We start from the raw sequence: 20,974 nt of genomic DNA on the forward strand, positions 1-20,974 counted from the left end.
CATGTCATACGTTGCTATGCTGTAAGAGAAGGGCTGTCAACGTTGTGGTGTTTAGTATGATGCTCTTCTATTTAGTGAAAGATGTTTGTGTTGCCATGAACGGGTTTGTGGCTTGGATCCCTGTGATATTGCACTGTGCAACTTACAGTTTAAAGCAGTTGCTATTTCTTTTTCTCATTTTAAAAAGGCCTTCAGAAAAGAGGGGGGGGATCATGCAGTATGACAGTACTACTTGGAGGTTGGTAGGTGGCAGACTTCATACACGTGTATGAAACTTGGTCATCTCTGTCATGTTTAGATAGTGTCTTCCACTAGTAATCTGTTGGTTTTAGCTGTCCTAGTCTTAACTCGGTGCACAGATACAGGAGTTATACTCTTCAAATATTTCAAGACTGGTATCAACTAATTTCATGTAGTTCAGAACTTTAAAATATAAGTTTAAAGTTTAGAAAGCTACATTGCAGCAGTAAATACACTATTTATGAAGGGATCCTAAAATTACTGTTGGATAGTTAAGGTGTTTCATTCTTAGTATTTGTGTTTCTGACTTAGCATATGTTAGAAATGTGCGATTAAGAAAAAACACATGAGCTATCTATTAAGAAAGCTCAGAGTAAAGTTTTATTTTTAGTCTCAAAGACAAAAATAAAAAATAATAAATCATTGTCCTTTGAACAATACAGTATCCAGTTGAATTATGTGGCTTACATTTGAAGGAGAGATTGAAGAGATGGGTAAAAAAAAAATACATCTTGGGAAAAGAAAAAGAAATAGAAATGCAAAATGATTAAACAGTTTGTTTCATATGTGGAAATGAGAAACACTTTCCAGAAATCTGCCTGAGAGAACTCAAGATGATTGTGAATTCAAGGATGAGTCGGCTACTGTGGGAATTACTTAACTGTGCAACACAATATAACCCATAGAAGGCTTACAGGAGTTCAGGTATTTCTTTCCCCAGTAGATGGAAGGAATGTGTAGTCCTTCCCTTTTTACCTTTGTTTACATATAGCGTGTTTTTATAACAAGAAAAGGATTTCATTTTTAACTGCAAATTGAATTAATTTGTTTTGAAAAGATGAATACCACACGATAAGCATATCCAATTGAAAAGTAAAGCTCTAAAACCTTTTTTGCTTCCTTAAATTACAAACTCTTTTATGGTCAATTACATGCTCATCCTGTTTTTCATTGGGTATCTAGACAATACAAATAAGTGAATCATCAGCTTTTCCATATTAGAGACTGAAATGGAAGATCACGATCGTCCCGCGAGAATCAGCAGGAATGGAACAATTGAATAAAAAGGTCACCCCTTTTTTGTTAACAATCTATTAGTAGTAGGAACAATGGCTTACTTTCCAAAGCAGAAGAACAGTATTCTAGCTGTTCTTTTGTCTCTTATTCCTGACAGTGATTTTGTTTTATTATTTTTCAGCTCCTTTAAGCTTTTCTTTACTCCACTCATCTCTTTTCCTAAGGGAATCTGGTGGGCAGTAACACAGTTAAAGTGCTTTGTTGTCTCAAGTTGCCTGACGTAGCTCGCTTATCTTTAGCTGTCTTTAGTTAGAATAATTTCCATCTTTTTCCTATGGAATGCGATGTTTTTTCACTTACAAGAGTGGGCATCATCTTAGGAAATCTTGCTTATGAAGAAGAATTACAAATATGGAACATAAAGTATATTTCCATGTTTTGTCCTGTATTGAATGGATGTGTTCTTTACTACCCCTCTTCCTTATTATGAAATAAGTTTTTAATGGTTAATAGAGGTTCAAAATGGCTGGTGTGACCATGTAGTTTAAGCATCTTACTAACTTCTGTGTTAGTTTTGGTGTAGAAGTTAGAATATACCTTTTCAGTGTGCAGTCCTGGTTTTAAAATAGAACTCTGTACAGGTGTTCTTGCCAGATAAGTATTTTGCTAGGAGCAAAATTTCTCTTACCTATCATTTGTACCTTGAAGGAGCTGACTTTGTTTGTTAGCAGTGTAATCCTGTAAAATGGAATCCATCTGTTTTTCTTTCAGTGGGCATAGCATTGTTTGTGTTTATGCTGTTTCTTCAGGCTAGAAGAATTCTCTGTTAAATGCATTCCAAAATACAGCATGGCAGAGATAAACAGCCATATTATGTAAGAACCAAATACACTTGCAGTTAGTTACCAAATTTCAGAACAGGACTTTTGATTTGTGAACTTTGTCCTGTCTCTTTGCTAGTCTTAAATAGTTCTCAAATACCATTAACACAGATGCATGTTATATCCTTCCTGTAAATATATATAAAATACATATATCTTTTAAGTCTAGAATATCTTAGTAGTCTTGCTCAAACTACTGAGCAATGAATTCTTTTGCATCATACTTTTTCTGTGGAACAGTCTTGTTTTTTTAATCTCAGGTAAATTATCCATCATGGCTTGGCAGGACTAATGTTTATGTAGCAGGATAGCTACCTTCTTGGGAATTCCAAGCGAGATTCACTTGGTGTGTGGTAATACAAGCTAGTCTTTACAACATCCAAAGCTAGTTTGTGAATTACTTGTAGATAAGAACAGGCTAATGCAATGCTGGAATTACTTTTTTCAGGGAACATATCACAAGATCTATCTAAAATTCAAGTGAGCATGGTCTGAGTTTGCTGGTGGATTAAAGAAGAGGTTTTGGAAAAGAAATTGACAAAAGAGCAATCCACTTACCAGAACAGATAAATAAATCTATGGGAACTCACCCATGAGTTCTAGAAGAACTCAAGGTAAAATAGCCCAACTATTGAGGTAGTGTGCAGAGTAGCAAGTGAAAGGTAGGAAAGGAATGCAAAATCTGTAAAGGACTTCTAGGAAGTCTGATGTCTGTACAAGATAAACTAGTAGGAAGTATAGGAATAGAATTAGGAGGCAACCGAATAAGAAGTCTACCTGGGTTCTGTGAAGGAGAATCTTATTACAGAATCATCTAGGTTGGAAGAGACCTCCAAGATCACCCAGTCCAACCTCTGACCTAACACTAACCAGTCCTCCACTAAACCATATCACCAAGCTCTACATCTAAACATCTTATAAACCAGTTGATGTTTTTTGAAGGGAACAACAGACTTTTGAATGTAGGTCATGTGAACTTGTACAGTTACGTTGGATTTCCAAAAAGCTTACAACCATGTACCTCAACAAAAATGTAGTCCTTGCAGTATGGGCATAGTATGGTAAACACATACTATTGTCTTTGCTGTGACAGCAGATGCTTTTTGAGAAGAGATTCTGTATTCAAGCCATACTTTGTCTTCAACTTAACCTCTTAACTTAAATGCTATATGCATTTTCATCGAGTCAAAATCTGAAAATTGCTATTTTAAATACTATGGGGAAAATACGTTACTTGTGGAAATCATCTGCTGTATGTTTCAGTGCAGCATCCTAGATGTCAGCCAGTCCAACTAAACCACACTGATGTAGAGGGAACCTCTGGCTTAACTGTCTCACAAGTCATCTTTTTATGAAACACGGTTTGCCCAATACTTGACACTTCATTATTGCTGTAGTAATCTTGAGTTAATGCCTTTCATTAACTTCCAGCACAGTATGAGTTGTGGCTTCTCTTTGTAGGTACTCCATTTAATTTACAAGCGAGGAGATAATGATATCATTAAAGACTGTGCAAGCATGACATTGTATTAGTTTTGCTGCTGTGAGTGTAGTTGTGTTGCGTATTCACTGATTCTTTATTTCAGTGGATGTGGACCCGTGGAAGTCAACTTGCTTTGTGTTGGTTAGGAAATGCTCTTGACTCTGAGTAGAGATCACATCTAACAAACAAACATGGGCTACTTCTAAACGTTTAAGAAACACAATAGATTTCATTTGCTTATTTCTGCATTTGAAAATTTAAGTGTCATCTAGCCCTTTTCTGCATGGGAGTACTCGTGACACTTTGTCAACAGCCATGGGTTAATTGAATTTGCAGTGCAATCTTCTATAATAATCCTTGTCAATGTGCTTTCCATTGACAGGTTATCCAAGATAACCTGTAAAACAGTGCTTCTGTTTCCTTTTACTAACAATAAAGGAAGCATCTTTTCTGCTTCTCAGGTTAGGTAAAATGTTCTTCGCGCTTCCCTTCCCTCCTTAACAATCCCTCATACTGTATACAGACTGAGTCATCTTGCTCTTCAAATATTCAGTTTGTTTGCTAGGGTTTTAACTGGGCCACTGTGATCTATTTGTGCCATGAATGCTCCTTTTTAGAATAGAAAATCACTGTGTAAGTAACTTCTGACAAATGCAGTGCTACTTTTTAATGAGGGTTGTGATTTAGGCTGCACAGACAAGAGATTTGGGGGAATATTGTTTTCCCTCCCCCCCCTTTACCACGTGTACCTCACAAATCCCACCAAGTTAACCCTGTTCATTGCTTTGTTTTTACTACAGAACTCTTCATGTTAGGAATGGCCAGGCTTGTTAACCGCAGTTTGATATTTGCAACCAATTTAATCAAATGCGCCTAAAAAAAAAAAAGCTTTATATTATTTAATTTTAATGTGTTCTGCAAATACTTTGTTCTTCAAGACTAGATACTTGTGTTCTTAATTCACAATACTATGAGAAGTCTTAGACACCAGTGGAAGAAGACAGCTGGGATGTTATTTAAGCTTGTGGAGAAACTTTCTTGTCGTACTCAACTTGAAGGAGGTATGCCTCTTTGGGTGCTTATGGGATTGGGTTTAGAAAGATCAGGGAAAACTGAAGTGTCGGAATTCTTGCTGGTTTTTCACTCCTGTTTGTCAGCCACTGAACAGACTAATGAGGTTTAGTTTTGTTTTATGAGATTTCAGTAGCAGAGGTATAGCAGCTGCACCTTTTATCAGGAAGGGTAGCACTGTGGGCTCATGTCCCAGAGGTGTTATCCCTCATTCAGGACTCCACATTTCTTTACTTGTCTTGCCAAACTGAACATAGGTTTCTCAAGCACAGACTTGTATAACACTTTTTAAAATTATTTAATGATGAATATTTATTTTAAAAACCACAGTTGCCCAGTAGCTGAGCACTGTAAGGCACAATTTTTAATAGCTGTTTTATCAAACTTGTCTTCTGCAATGCTGGCAACATTCTGGAGTCTGCATATTGAACCAGTCAAACAAAAAAACTTTTCTCATTTGTCACCTTGCTTAATTGCTGTTCTCAGTATGCCTACATCATTTTAGCCAAACAGCTGAATACATAGCAATCAAGCACTTATATATTAGCAAACCTTGTTGTACACCTTACAAAAAAAGAAAGTAACAATTTTTTTTCTCCTGACATGTCTCTTATTGTTTCTGTGTCTGGTAATAACTTTTTTCCCTTCTAGAAAATGTTTTTTGATTAAGTTGTCAGCCTTGATTATTTATTCTTTTGAACGTGTGGCTTGGTGAAGGTAGAAGGGGATTTAGCACGAATCTGTAGGCGTGCAAAGAGAAGCAAATGAAAGCTCTTTAATCATCCTTGGTTAAAAACTTAAACCAATGTGACGTGGCCAATTGGTCTTTTCGAAGTTCTTGATACTGACCTTTTTCTTTATTTTGTATTGTGGCAGTTAGGAAGCCTAGTAAAGAAACGGGATCCTCTGGTTATAGCACCACAGAGTTGATTTACGAGTCACTGCCTCAGAGCTCTGGATGGATCTTTCCTTTTCCTGGGGGGAGCTAAAGTGTGAGAACAGTGAGAAAGAAAGGACGTGGTGGTGAGAGGTCTTGTGCTTGGGTAATGGGAACTGGAGACTTGGGGCTGCTTGGAGCCTGGTAGTTTGTCTGGTGGGAACAGGGGGAGGTAGGAGGAGGACATGGGAACGGGAAGAGAAGCTAGTCTGAAATACTTGAAAACAACTGGCTTGGAAGAGGCAAGAAAAATTGAGCAAAAGCTGAAGTTGAGTTTGCTAGTTGCTTAGTCATCAGATGAAATTGCTCTGTACTCAGCTGGTAGAGACAGGTTGCAAGAAGGAATTTTAAAAGCAGGGTTATCAGCTATAAGAATTATTTTGGAAGGGTGTTCTATTTTTCCTAGGCACACTGAAGAAAGTGTTTATGTGCTTTGAGGGCAGGTAGAAAAACAAAGGTGATGTTTCCCAACTTCCTGTTGAAAATGCATTTATGTGACCTTTTGTGTTTTAGTTCAGCCTTGCAGTTTATGCGATCATATTTAAAATAAATAAGAATGAACGGTGCTATACAATAACATCAAAAGGATGAGTCAGTATGTGATTGCTGTGTAGCCTGAAAATGTGGATCAAAACTTTTATAATGATAATGAACAAGAGAAAGAACAGTGAGGAAGGAGGCAGTAGTCATCAGCCAGAAAGCTGAGCATGGTGGTGGGGAGCATACTCTTTTTTGAAAGACTTTTCTGTGATTCAAGTAACTTAAGAAAAAACGTATATTCTAAAATCAATATTGAAACTAGGCCACTACATCCTAGTTCCCTAGCAAACAGAGGGGAAAGAAACAATTGAATCTTGGAAAATATGTGGATGCCTCATGTCGTGTTAAGGGTGTGTGGCTGAGGAAGGCCCTCCTGTTGAGTCACAAGGTTCAGAAAGGGTCCTCCTGCTTTCCAAACCCCTTCTCAGAGGGCAGCCTAGGTGTGGCTGGATCCAGTCCTGGTCCCAGACTTGCTCACTGGTTTATGTCCAAAGGGTTATGTATACAGACTCTTATTAGAGTCAGCTTCTGCCTTTTTCAGAGCCCTGCCAAGGGCTTTCACTGAGGCAGTTTGGCAAAGTTGAAAAGCTGGGTAACTTATTAAGGCGACAAATATAGCAGATTCAGAACTGTCGTTGATAAATTCACTTACTGCAATGATTGAGCTCGAGTTAATAGTTCAGTTCTTTAGTCATCAATATTTTCCCAGGTAACATCAGACAGTTGGAGGCAAGCATCTTAACAAAGAGGTGTCCTGCTTGGGAATGAAAGAGGTCCAGGCCCATCAACCTGTCCAATAGTTGGAGTTCTCATCCACAAAACAGGTTTCTGAATACCAGATTTATACTTCTGGTGAGGTAGGACTGAGACATTAATCATGTGCCGATTGGCTCTCAGCAAGGCTTGCTGTGTGGTTTGGTCAAGATGAAAAGAGGAGGAAGGGGTGAGGCCAATGTTTGGTCCAGAGGCAGATTGCTTTCTTAGCTTTACTCAAACAACATGGGGCTGTGAGGCTTCAGCCTGACTGGGCACAACATTAATAAGTAGCACTCACAGTAAGGTTATTTTTTAGACTATGTATAATTCGTACAGTACAGAAGGCAAGGTATGAAAGAGGTCACCTTTGGTTCCTGTTTTTCTGTTGTTCTGTTTTGCTGCATGAGGACGTAAGCTATAACTCTCAAAACAAAGCATATATATTGTCTCCTGTCCTTTGAGTAATCATCCAAATGGAAGTAAAGTAGAAGCCTTGAAACTGATGGAGAAATCTCTGCTCATAAAAGTGCTTGATTTCTTTCATCTGGGCTGGTATTTGATATATCTCGACATGTCTGAACTTTTTAACTCGGAGGAATAATGCATTATATTTTGATGAGTGAGTAGCCATCATCCACCGCATGAGTGGTACTGAGAGCCCTCTCAGTACAAACACAACAAAGTTGCATTGCTTTCAGGAACCCTTAATACCTCTTCTCCCTCACATGTTCCTAAGTGAAGTCTGGTCCCAAGAGATTGAGATGTTAATAGTCCAAGAGTCCAAGTTTCTTGGACTCTCTCTTACCTTTGGAGACTGGAATGACACAATTAAAGGCTTGTGACAGTGAAGAAGAAAGAGAGGAAAAAAATATTTAAAAACCACCACCGATCCTAAGGTCCTTTCTGTAGCTGCCTAGCTCTGAGTGAGAGCTTAAAAACAAGCATGATTCAAAATGCAATTACATTTTGATGTCCGAGTGAAGGGCTGCATGCTGTCATTCATTTTCCAGGATGTGTTGTGGTCATACCACCATGACGCAGTCATTTCCAGTTTGAACCGTAGTATGCACCATGAGATTATCTATCATAGGTTGAACATAATTTATGTATATTAATACTGTGACAAATACTGGAGTAAATGACTTGTTTTCAAAATCACTTCTCATAGAGAGTACTTGAAATTTAGATGCCTCTAAATATATGTATTTTCAGGGTCTGAAAATTGTCTTAAAAACCTGATGGATCTGATTTGCTGGTATTCTGCAATGAAAATGTGCTTCTGCATGAAAACTCAGATACTTATACGGTGACTGCATCCTAAACCATGCTGGCTTTGTGCAGTTAAGCTGTTGGCTGGTATGAGTGGCTATAGTGAAAATTAAAAGATAAACTTCATCTGCTAGTCAACGTGATTACTTTTCCAAGCAACATATTCACTAGCACCATTTTTTGTTGGTTTGGTTTTTGTTCATATGTTGGACACCAGAAAAGGATAGTGGCTATATAAACTATCATCCTAAGCATCGTGTGGTTTTTGTCTTCACAGATGTCTTCTCTGGTGACAAATGACTTGAAATTTTATAATAGGGATGAAACTTCTTGTATTATTTTTAAAAGAAATTCACCTTTCTTTGTCACCGACAGTAACAAGTTCAGAAATTGAGATAACAAGGGTGTTTTTTACATTAAAAACATCAGAAACAATACGGTGTTTTTCTTAAAAACCTGTGTGGTACATTACTGAATTAGTTAATCATTAGATATTCTCCATTAGATACATTTTATTCTGTGTACTCGGTAAATAGGAATAGCTAGCTACAGAATCACAGAATTACAGAATTGTTTAGGTTGGAAGAGACCTCAAGATTGAGTCTAACAACTGATCTAACACTAACAAGTCCTCCACTAAACCATATTGCTAAGTTCAACATCTAAACATCTTTTAAAGACCTCCAGGGATGGTGACTCCACCACTTCCCTGGGCAGCCCATTCCAGTGCCTAACAACCCTTTCAGTAAAGAAGTTCTTCCTAACATCCAACCTAAAACTCTCCTGGTGCAACTTTAGCCTATTCCCCCTCGTCCCATCACCAGGCACGTGGGAGAATAGACCAACCCCCACCTCACTACAGCCTCCTTTAATGTACTTATAGAGAGTGATAAGGTCGCCCCTGAGCCTCCTCTTCTCCAGGTTAAACAAGCCCAGCTCCTCGTAGGACTTGTTCTCCAGGCCCCTCACCAGCTTCATCGCCCTTCTCTGGACTCACTCGAGCACCTTGATGTCCTTCTTGTAACGAGGGGCCCAAAACTGAACACAGTACTCTAGGTACACACAAGCATAATCTGCCATCCTCTTAGGTTTTATAGTTGATGGGTTGTGGTTATTTTAATTGTTTTCTTTCTGTAAGAAAGTTACTGGTAGAGCAAAGCCTGATGTCTCAGAACCACAATAGGGCTAGGGAGCTGACATTTCAGAGTATTTCTGAACAGAAGTCTCCAGCAGTTGGAAAGTACAAATCCAGTGAAGATGCATAGTTGATCCCAGCTGCTGATGTAAGAAGCAGGAAGCAGGAGATTGACATTGGTATGGTGGCTTGGGTTTTACAACAACAACAACAAAAAACGTTTATCTTTAGCCTTTAAAACAGAGCCTCCAACTTAGTTACAGGTCTAATTTCTAAACTGAAATAATTTTGATAGCATTCACCAGTTGTTTGGAATGCATTTTACCTTTCACCAACTCCTTTCAAAATTTGTTTGATTATTTCAACTAAGAATAAAATCTAAGAGTTGAAAAATCATGATCTTTCCTTGAGTAGAAGTTTGCCTACATAGTGCATACGTCATAACGAAATTTGGCATAACTCATTCAGATAAAATGCCTATCCCTTCATTCCGAACCAAAGCTTGTGGTTCACCTGGCTCCCTAATCATTCATTCTCAGCACACTCCTGTTTCCAGAAAAACTATCCATCTTACAAAAAATGTAATTGACATAATGTGAGATGGATTATAATTTAATGGAAATTAGCATTTATATCTTTACCTGATAACTTTGACTGCTAGCGTACATGAAAAGGGCTGAATGAGAGGGATTTTTGTAATGTCAGATGAAAAACTACCATTAGCTGATCAGTAAACCTTGTCTCTGCAGCCAGCACAGTCAGGAGGTTATTTGCTGCAAATGGATTGTTTGGCCTTTCCATGAACCATGAAATACAGAAGGAATTATTGAGAACATTTGCTAACTGATGAACAGGGACTCTCAAGCTCTCTGTCTTTCTCAAAGAGGGTTGACAGCAGGCTCTCTGTGATCATTCTTGCTGTTATAATCACAGTTTGTTCAAATTAGTTTTTCCTTCCACTGTAGTTTTCATCAGTCAGCCACAAAACTGCTTCATCATACAGAGAGCCCTTAGCAGACCACTGAACGTTTTGCTGTATTCAGAGTCCTGCTGAGGATTGAATCTGTGCTTCTTACTGATATCACTTTCCTTTTGTTTTCATTGATCTGCAAATTTTGTTTAAAAATCCTGCCTGTACATTCTAGGTTGTTATCGTTCAGCTCTGTAGGATTATGACTTTCTGCAACGTGGCACATCTTTTACTGACCATCAACTAAAGGTTATAAATCCTGTGTCACCCCCAGTTCCTATTGTGATGCAGTTACTCATCATGGATAGCAGTCTGGTAAAATATGTATGCAAAAGCATCTATAGCTCTTCAGCAATGTGTTTTACTGGAAGGACTGGCAGAGAAAAGGATTAGGTTATAGCAGCAGTATACAAAGAACTATCAAGAGTTTCAGCCTTATGCTTTTTCCATACGTAATAAATCTGTCTCCACTGCATGCTCATGTAGATTAAGATCTTGTGTCTTCAATGGATTTGGTGTTAAGGATAAGGGAGCCTGAACTACAAATGCCCCTTCTCAACGGCTCTTCTCAAAGGCATGTTCTCAGAAGGTTGCTAATTAAAAGTGCAAATCTTTATCAAGAACTTGGTTTTTAGTTACAGTTTTTGATAAAAGTTGCTTTTGGAGGGCTTTTTAAACTCATAACTTACAGATGTGCTGTTCTTTCTGTTGCTTAACAGCTGTTTCTTCTAGGTTTAAGTCTGAAACAAGGATCTTTCTCCAGGCCTTGTCTTAGAGAAACTAAGTTCATCTCCCTGTTTCCTTAGCTTTATGCCCTTCAGTAAGGCATATGCTGCTTTGGCTAGTGCTGCATGTTCATTGATATCTTCATTGACTTTCTCATGTCCCTTGGAAATCAGTACATGTGACTTTGTGCTGCAACAAGTGATTTGGGAGGCTTTGTTTCCCATCTCTTCTGGTGTAGTCATCTTCGTTCTTCTTCCAGCAATAGTTATAATGTGGGTCCTCCATGGCCAACCACGGCATGCAAAACTGCTTTTCTGGTTACCTCTGATCACTGGAACATCCCCTTCTGATGGTGCTTTGGATAACAGCCATCAGCCCTGCTTGTTCAGCTCCTGTAGCAGCGTGCTCTGTTACTACCTGTGGATAGTGAATATGCTGTAAGGAAATGAGTGCTGCCTAAGGTCTGCAGTACAAATTTGGCCACACCTTTGAGTGTTTGACCAGTTGCTGCAGAATCATCCTGAATTCAAGCCAGGTAAAAGCTGCATGCAGATGCTTTCCATAGTCGCATGTAATCAGTCACGTGTAAACAAAATATATTAAAAAAAAAAAAAAAAAAAAAAAGAGTTGCACTTAATTTGCTTGCACTGAGTTTAAATCAGGAATGCATGTCTCCCTGTCTAGGCAGACCTGTAGACTTATTCCTGACAATAACAAAAAAAAAATCTTTGACAAGGAATGCTTCACACTTTAAGTTCCGTTCATTCAAACAAACTTGCCTCCTGGTGTGTAGCATCCTGTCTTCAATAACAATGTACTTTGTTCCCCTGGGTGCTTTGAGTACTGGAGAGAGCAGTTTGAGACAGAGCCAGCCTAAGCAGTTGCTGCCCTGAAAGAGATGTCCCATCTGTCTTCACATGCACGGGCATTACCTGCTGCTGTTCCCTCCATTCAAGTCAATCAGCATCTTCTGTCTCACGCTATGAGCGGGTGATTGCATTTGCTAATCTGTCAGGAAAAAAAAACTGTCTCCTGTAGAACAGAAAAATTAATTTTCTTCTAGGTTAACTAATTTAATGAGCTTTACTATTCACTCAGGCAAATGCCAAACCAAGCGTGAAAGTGGAGACATGCTGATGGAGGAGGAGGGCGAAATGGGCAGGGGCAGCGTTCTGCAGTCAAGCTTATCTTATCGCTCATTGGTAATGAAAAATGTTTGTGATCCTCTGCTTCTGTTGCTGCCTCATGCGTATTGGCTGCCTTGTAAATGCTTGTGCTCCTCTGCTCTAGCAGTGAGCTGGTGCAGGCAACAAAAGAGAAAACTTTATTTTGTAGCACAGGTGGTTTTGGTCACTTAATGATTTGAAGCAGCTCCCTACTAGGGCAGATGAGTGAACAGCAATGGGGTGAAGGACAGCTCCTCTCAGGTACTGAAGAGATGCTAGATGAACTCAGCTGCATGGTCGGGCTGCTCCCCATGGTGTGGTGCCGTGCTGCAGACCATGCGGCTACAGCTGCCCCCTCCCTTGTGCTGGCATTGGTGAGATCTGGGGATCAGCAGCCAGGAGGAGCTCAGCCACCTAATAAATGTTCCCCCACCCCAAGTCATTTTTCAGCCCAGTAAACTCCCCATGCTGGTCAGCAAGCTGTTAGTCCTAGCTCAGAGGAGAGCAAGACAGAGCAATCCCAGGCAATCCTAGGATGTGCATTTCAGTTGTACGCCACATCTGGATCAGCTGCAGCCAGCCATAAGGATACACTTCTATGGCTGACACATCTCAATGCAAAAGGTTTCTTCATCTCACTGAGAAAGTACAAGTACAGTAGCCAAAGTACTGGATGTAACTTTCCCTTTCAGCTTCTTGTAGTTGCCCTGTTACTGGCTCTTAACTCAGAGCAGATACTGATGTAATTAACCACTTCAGTCAGACAATGGTTTAGAGGTAATTCATCTGCAGTATTTGTCTTCCAAGGACTATATAACATCCACTTTAACAAGATGAATGCTCTTGATTTTTGTAATAACATTTTAGTGTCTCCCTGTAGAATATCAACCCTCTCGCCATGTGCTGACTGTTCACTTGGGAGTGGATGAATGAGTTGCAAGGCAGCGATGTAAATCGCTAATGTAACAGTGTTGTCCTTTTTCTCTATGGGATATAATTTTTGTTGTGACTATGCAGACTGCAGCTACTCTGTGTATTTACCATAAAAAAATGATTTTTTTCAACGGTCTTGGGATTCCTTTTTATGAAGGTTTGTTCTTCCGTAGTAGAATGGCTTCATTCTGTCGGAGACTAAAATATAATAATATTTTTATAGTGTTACTCTGCGATTAACTTTTTATTTACCAAAACACTTGTGCATTGATTTGAGATCTTTGAACAGTTTTGCAGGTGTACATCAGACTTGGATATAGTCTGGATTTTCTGTTTCATGGGCATCAAAGCACATATTTTCTATGGAACTTGAGGGACTTTCTTTAGCAGGATTTTTCTTCAGCATGAAATCTCTCGAGAAGAATGAAGCTTTGGACCTCAGTGAAAAATCAAAATTTCACATGAAATTGGTCCACTCAGACAGAATACTACGTTGACAGGATTATCTGGAAAGTTTGTATTGCAGTAGTATTAAAAAGGAGAATTTAATTGGCTAATTCCTTAGTTTACATGAAGAGGCAGGGAAATTTTCCTTAAACTAAAACAGCAATTAAGAGATCTGAACTTCATGAATGTACTAGACCTTATTGCATTTAATGGGTTTAAAATGCCATCTCACTCCTTCCTCAATTATTCCTTAGAGCAGTTGTAGCTCAGCTATGATCTAATTCTATTTTTTTGCTCATTTTTTAATATTATAAAGTAATCATGTTGTTTTATGGAAGCAAACATTATATTGTGGACTTTCAACAACAGGTTTATGTACAGTTTGTTTGTTTCGACTTAAAAAGCAAGGGCTCAACCTTTAGCTTTAGGGGTGAGGCAGGAAGTGGGCAACTGTGTTCAGATGGTAAGGCTTCAGTTTCTCTCACCAGTAAGGACTGTTTTTTTGTTTTTTGGTGTTTTTCTTTTTTGGCATAGCTAATGCACAGTTCTTATGATAATACATTTGGCTGATGGCTTGCGTTGTAGCTATAGCAGGCATATTAAATACCTGATATAGCCTTGCTTCTTTTTCTTTCTGCTACCCTCTAAACCTATTTCAGAACAGTAAAATGTGAATAAATAGTGTAGTCTTTCACTCCTAACTCTTGGTTTAGTCAATACTAGAAAGAGACTGTGAAAGAGAGTACAAATAATCTGAAGCAATTCATATTTAAGCAGTATGCATGTATATTAATGGATATGATGCTCTAGAAGGTTGATAGGGGAAAATGCAATATCATTCTCGACAAACCTGCAAGTTAACAGTTTAGCTAACTGTGTGTTGTCCTTCTTGGTGGTGGTGACAAGCATTTGTAGAATAACATTCCAGAAACATCATCTCTGAATTGACAGAGAAAGGCTTTATTCTTAAATTTATTATACTCAATTCAATTATCGTCATTTCTATTCTGTGGAAAATTCTGTGCTTTAAGGGAAGATGGAAAACTTTGTGCTTCAAGAAAAAATAACTTTTCAGAAAGAAAACAAAGAACTTCTTTTATGGTTAAGTACTATTTAAAAATAAAAAAGCTATTTAGTAGAATCGAGCTTGAAAGCTTATTGCAGAGTTCTTTGGCTCAGCCGTAACTCTCAATTCCAAGAAATCCATGTAAGTGGGGGCTGGTGAGCTCTGTTGCCAAGACCCTCATGCACTCAGCATTGTTGTCTCCAGGGCAGACAGTGTGGTAGAAGTGTCTGTACAGTGAGTATCTGAGCTTTCCAGCAGCCCCATAAGAAAGCTGATGAAAAGTCAGTCATGGTTCTGTCAGTACTATGCATGAGTTTAACTAGAAATTCCTCAAAACCGATGTGTTAACATGTCCATGATCTGGCATTTTTCCTCTGCAACCTATTAAACTGGCCAATTCTTCATAAGCAATTCTTCATAGCTTTAGTATATATTCAGCCTTTCTCATAGCTGTACCCCTTCTGGTCAGTGCTCTTGCTGGAGAAAGAGCCTACAGCAAATGTTGGGAAGACTTTGCTCTCAGGTGTTAAAAAGATAAAATAAAAATCTTTGTTTCAGGAGGTGAAGAATTTGTTCCATGTGTTTGATCTTGCAGGAATTCTTCACTGGGTGAAGCTGATAGATAACTTCGAGGCTGAGTATGAGTATGTCACCAATGAAGGAACAGTTTTCACCTTCAAGACAAATCGTCATTCTCCAAATTACCGGTTAATCAACATTGACTTCAGTGACCCAGAGGAATCCAAATGGAAAGTTCTTATCCCTGAACATGAAAGAGATGTTCTAGGTAAGAGTTCATGTCAAGTAAGACTCTTCAAACTAATTCAGTCATTAGTCTCTTGAATGATCTTGTACAGACCTTGTTACTTTTTTATTGTGTTTAAATTTTGTTTAGGATTTGACATGTTTGCTTGCAATTAAGGCTTGCCTGAGACATGAGAGATCCAAATTCTGTTTCTTGCTCTCTAACATCCTGTGTGGCCATAATGAAGTCACTTCATCTGTCCTTGTGTTTGTAGGAAATGAGGGAAAAGTATTTTCCTGCTTTGTTTCAATGTAGTAAATGTTTACTAGACAGCCGAGAATTACAGCAAGGGGTGCTTCGTAGTCAGAAAGAAGGAAAACAGCAAGCCTAGAAGTGTAGCACATTGAACAGAACTGGTCAGAAACAGGTTTATCTGTTGTTCCTAGGATAAGAGGAGTAGGCACCACTAGAAAAAAGCCTTAGGAAAGTCAAAGTGCATGGAATTTTCTGAGTGTAAAAACAAGTTCAAAACATTCAAAACGTAAAAGATTTTGATAAAATAAAGGATGTATTATGATAAATGTTCTGAAAGAAGTTTCAGCATTAGGGTTTTTCTTAATCTCATCATTTGGGGGAAAATTATATTAAAACTTAGTACTTGAATTAGTTTCAGATAATACAGAAAAATCTCCCTTGAGCTATTTTTTTTAACAAATGCTTTGTGTACATTTATGTAGTCTATTCTCCAGACAGTGCAAGATATAACTATGATTTATCTGAGTAGCATAATTACAGCTATGCAAAAAGACTCAGCGTTTATTTTTTTATTAATCCTTCTTTATACAGCTCCACTCATTCATTGTCTGTTACTTCTCCAGTGAAGAGCTGTTTTTTAGAATGAGCAGAATCCTCTGTGTATATGATGGATAAGTGTATATGCAGTAACTTCTGTCTTTTCTCACTAAGACAAATCTATTTGGCTACTATTTCAAATTCCTCTCAAGATCTTTCCAGGACCTCTAAAAATAATCTCATTTTCTGCAATGTGTCCTCTGATTTCTGCCACAGACTAGGCAGGCTGCATCTCCAGTATAATATAAATGGAGACTAAAGCTATTATAACACAATGTTTGGTGGGTTCTTCAGATGATCAAAAGCTGTCTGGCTAGCCCCTGTGCCATCTGTCTCATATAACAGATTTGTGAGGGAAAATGAGGCACCTATAGAGCACATCCTACTCTACTCTGCACTGGGGCAGCCTCACCTCGAGTACTGAGTGCAGTTTGGGGCGCCACAATATAAGGAGGATATAAAAACTATTGGAGTGCATCCAGAGGAGGGTAACAAAGATGGTGAAGGGTCTAAAGAGCAAGACATACGAGGAGTGGCTGAGGTGCCTTGGTGTGCTCAGCCCCAAGCAGAGCAGGCTGAGGGGAGGCCTCATGGTGGCCTGCAGCTCCCTCACGAGGGGAGCGGAGGGGCAGGCGCTGAGCTCTGATCTCTGGGGACAGCAACAGGACCCAAGGGGACGGCATGGAGCTGGGACAGGGGAGGGTCAGGCAGGGGGTTAGGGAAAGGGTCTGCGCCCAGAGGTGGTCGGGCACTGGGAAAGGCTCCCCAGGGCAGTGGGCACGGCACCGAGCCTGATGGAGTTCAAGAAGTGTTTGAACAACGGTCTCTTATAAATGGTCTGGTTTTTGGGTGGTCCTGTGTGGAGCCAGGGGTTTGGACTCAATGATCCTCGTGGGTCCCTTCCAACTCTGGATATTCTGTTATTCTATTCTACATCCAGAACTGTAGTGATGTTGCAAACAGCTGGGGTTTTGAGTGCAGCCAACTTTTTGCTAAACACAAAAGTAGCAAACAGAACTTAATGAAAAACAAATCTTCTTAAGATTGTGAACTCTTTGAATTGGGAACACTCTGGATTTTAAATGAAGTACCTTTGAAGCCGTAGGCAGATCATAAAGAATAAGTAAAAGCAAAAAATTACTTTCAAGTCTAGTTTCTGATTGCATGCAAATTTGCTGACAGTCCATAAAGCCATTTTTAGGTTTATACAGCGATTTATAAAAAGGGACAAAGTTGAAGAATTGACTTGGGGATGGCATTTCCAAATAAAATGGGAAAGAAATGTGATTGGCATGAAATGTTTACTGGGTATGGATTTACCTGAGATGTGGTCTAGGCAGCCTAGGAGCACTAAGCAGTGGTTATATAGGCACTAGCTATATGTTCCTTCCTAGAAACATACCTGTTCTTAACTACAGTGTGATATTTAGCTCAAACTCCATTTTGTTTTCATTCTAACGACAAAGTTCATGTTTGTGCACACATGTATGTATATGTACAGAATGTATGCGACGCTCCTCTAATGGATTATATGTGGCAGTCTTGACTTGTATAAACATAACAAGTGCTGCAGTTAGAGAATCAAAAGTTCAGATAAATGGATTTGCTGAGGGCACTGGCCTTCAGACTATAAACACAACGGTCATTCAGTTCTTACATACTTGAAGGCAAGTATAATCTGTCACATGAAAACATCCCAGTAACTTTCAGGAGTCCATTATGTTATCATCAGGCTTCTACTGTATTTGAATTTGGAGCCAAAGTAGGCAATCATATGCACGTGTTTCTCCTCAGCGTTTTGGGGTGGCACATAAAGGAGTTGTGTTAAATGAGCAAATGAAAACATCTTTATAGGAAGATGTGTTATAAGTAAATCTCAGAGTTAGTGCTACAGTAAACTTGATCTGTTTGCTTGCTTGTTTGTGGCTCACAGTTGCAAATCAGTGTTGTATTCTCTGCTCCAAGGTAAGGGAGTTTTATCATTTTCAAGAGGTTATCGCCTGAATAAATTAGAACACACAAAAACCACCACCAACAAAAAATGTGCGTTCACACTCAAAGTCAACAAGCAAACCAGTCTCTGTCATTTTGTTTTAATCTTTCCAAGATTTGGTTTGGAAAGACATAATTATAGCAGAAGGCAGTTAATAATTCATTGTCTTGAAAGCCTTGCAGTCAAGGGAATTTGATTTTGTGTGATCCAGAGATGACTGTAATGAAGATCCTTCTGCAAAAGCTAGGACAGCAGTGATTCAAAGGGTGATTCAAATGCTTCTTGTCCAGTTTTCCATATGTGGGGATGATTGTTTACCCAAATGTCCTTAGCTGTATTAGAATTTCATTCTAAACATTGTAGTCAGTGATCCTATAGGTCACAAATGTATCTTTGTACTTCTACTGGAATATATAGTTACTCTGCTCAAAGCCTCCTATTCTAGCATGATCTTTGTTTCTGTGTGTTAACGGATTCAGTTTCAGAAAAGCAGCACCATGCACATACAGAAATAAATTCAATTTATGATTAATAAATTAGGAACTATGAGTGATAAAACTCTTCTAGTTTACATTAATGGTGAAAATAAATTCCACAAAGTGTTAAAATGCATTCTTAGGGAACATGCTATTGCTAATGTGATTTAACCAATAAATAAATATACTTGGTTGCGAGACCGTGTGAATGTGGTTTGGTTTCATCAACATATTCTTCTAAATATATATATGTATTTATATTGACTTTGACAGTTTTGTTTTTAGGACTGTTTAGAAATGAGGTAATTTGGGAAATACAGGGAGGGGGAAACATTTTCCTACAATGAGGCTGATCATACACCTCATTTTACAACTCTAAGCAGGGACTTCACACAGAGTTGAGGTAAATTTAGATCTCTACTCTGAGAGCTGAGGGGAAGAAATAAATGATATCTATTTTAAAATGAAATTTAAAGAAGAGCCTGAGGACATATTGGCTCATTTTCCCCCCACCTTTGGAGATTGTTTATAAAGTGTTTTAATTTTCAAGGAGTCTAAAATTGACCCATAGGTGAGGTTTATGTCTAATGTTGAGCTAGTGGTTTAAATGACCACAGAGCTGCAGCTGGGTGTGCTCGATTAGTTAAAAGGCAGCTATCAAACTGTGACTGCATCGTGATCATTATGGGCACTTGGACCCTGGTCCTCAGTTATTGGACAAACCTGTGGTCTTTAGAAAGTTGTTTTTTTGAGAGTGAAATGATCACCTCAAAAGTTCCCAGTACCCGTGGAGCAGGGCATCTTGAAAGTAGCAGTCACGCACAGCTTTATCCAATTATATCTATATATGTATGTAGCTGTGACAATTAAAAATACAGTAGATCTCCTGAGTAGGGAGTGCTAAGAAATACTGAGCATTCTGGAATGTGTCATAGATCAGGTAAGTGACCTCATTCATTTCCTGGAATCTCAGCCATTTAACAAGCATGGGCAAAGCTAGCAGTACTCCTGTACCTTGCAGATATCTGCATACCTAAAACATAGTCCATGCAGGATGCTTCCTTCTATTGTGGTTTAACTCCAGCAGGCTGCTCGGCCCCACACAGCCACTCACTCACTACCCCAGCGTGGGATGGGGGAAATAACTGGAGAGTTAAGAGTGCCAGACGTTGTGGGCTGAAACCAAGCCAGCTCACTAGGCAAAGCAAAAGCCACACACAAATGCAGCAGAACAAGGAATCCACTCGCTGCTTCCCATCAGCAGACAGGGGCTCAGCCACCTCCAGGAGAAGACGACCTTGGGAAGACAAACGCCATCACCCCAACATCCCCCCTGCCTCCTCCTTTCCCCCAGCAGCTGTCGCTGAGCATAGTGCCACACGGTGTGGGACATCCCTTTGGGCAGCCTGGGCCAGCTGTCCTGGCCGTGTCCCCTCCCAGCTCCTGGGGCACCCCCAGCCTCCTCGCTGGCTGGGCAGCACCAGGAGCAGGAGAGGCCTCGGCTCTGTGCGAGCACTGCTCTGCACCAACTGGAACATCCCTGTGTTACCACCTCTATTGTAATCACAAATCCAAAGCACGGCATTGTGCACAACAGGCAGTCTTTCAGATTATATTTGATTCTTCTGCATATAGGTTTTACTGGAAGATGGTGAGCACCCAGAATCATCAAATGTATTTAGAGATAACTGTCATTTGGTGCTGTAGCAAAATCAGGAGAGAAAGTCTGAACCAAGGAGTCACAAAATTGCTAACTAATCCTGAATGACAAAGACGTGTATAGGTGTGAGCAGTCCCTTGTGTTTATCTGTGTTGGGAGACTTGTACATTCCATTACCCTGTGTGGTCTCCTAAAATACCCCTATTCCACACTGGGGATTTTTGTGTTCAAACTAAAGCAAATGAAGGTTTGCATGGGTATTCTGAGGAGCACGTATGTGAACTTCCATCTTAGGGCCTTGAGGAAGTACACTGTGGGGACAGCTTGCACAGAGGTATGGCAGAGAGGAAGAAATCTGCTGCAGTGCAAAGGACCAGATTGATAAGATTCTACTGTGAAATGTGTTTTTTGTGTGTGTGTGTTTTATTTTTTTAATTAAAAAAAAAATGGGTTAGCTCCCATGTTTCCTAGCAACTAAAACTACCCTCTAAGATCTGGCCAGGCTAGATACGATCCCTCAGTCACTATGGGACATGAGGAGAGGATGAAGTCCAGATGCGTGTCCCACTGAGAGTTTTATTCTGCTCCTCTGCTAGGGCCTTTGTGGCTCT

At 39.4% G+C, this 20,974-nt stretch overlaps 1 protein-coding gene across 1 annotated transcript in view; it reads left to right on the plus strand.

The window, feature by feature from the left end:
• PREP (prolyl endopeptidase) overlaps nucleotides 1-20,974 on the plus strand; it is a 98,405-nt gene that overhangs the window by 31,530 nt on the left and 45,901 nt on the right. The window contains exon 8 of the mRNA XM_068677811.1: nucleotides 15,233-15,424. Coding sequence (XP_068533912.1) covers nucleotides 15,233-15,424 — 192 coding nt within the window. The remainder of the gene's footprint in view (nucleotides 1-15,232; nucleotides 15,425-20,974) is intronic.

Source organism: Anas acuta, chromosome 3, assembly GCF_963932015.1.
Source record: "Anas acuta chromosome 3, bAnaAcu1.1, whole genome shotgun sequence".
Taxonomy (NCBI): domain Eukaryota; kingdom Metazoa; phylum Chordata; class Aves; order Anseriformes; family Anatidae; genus Anas; species Anas acuta.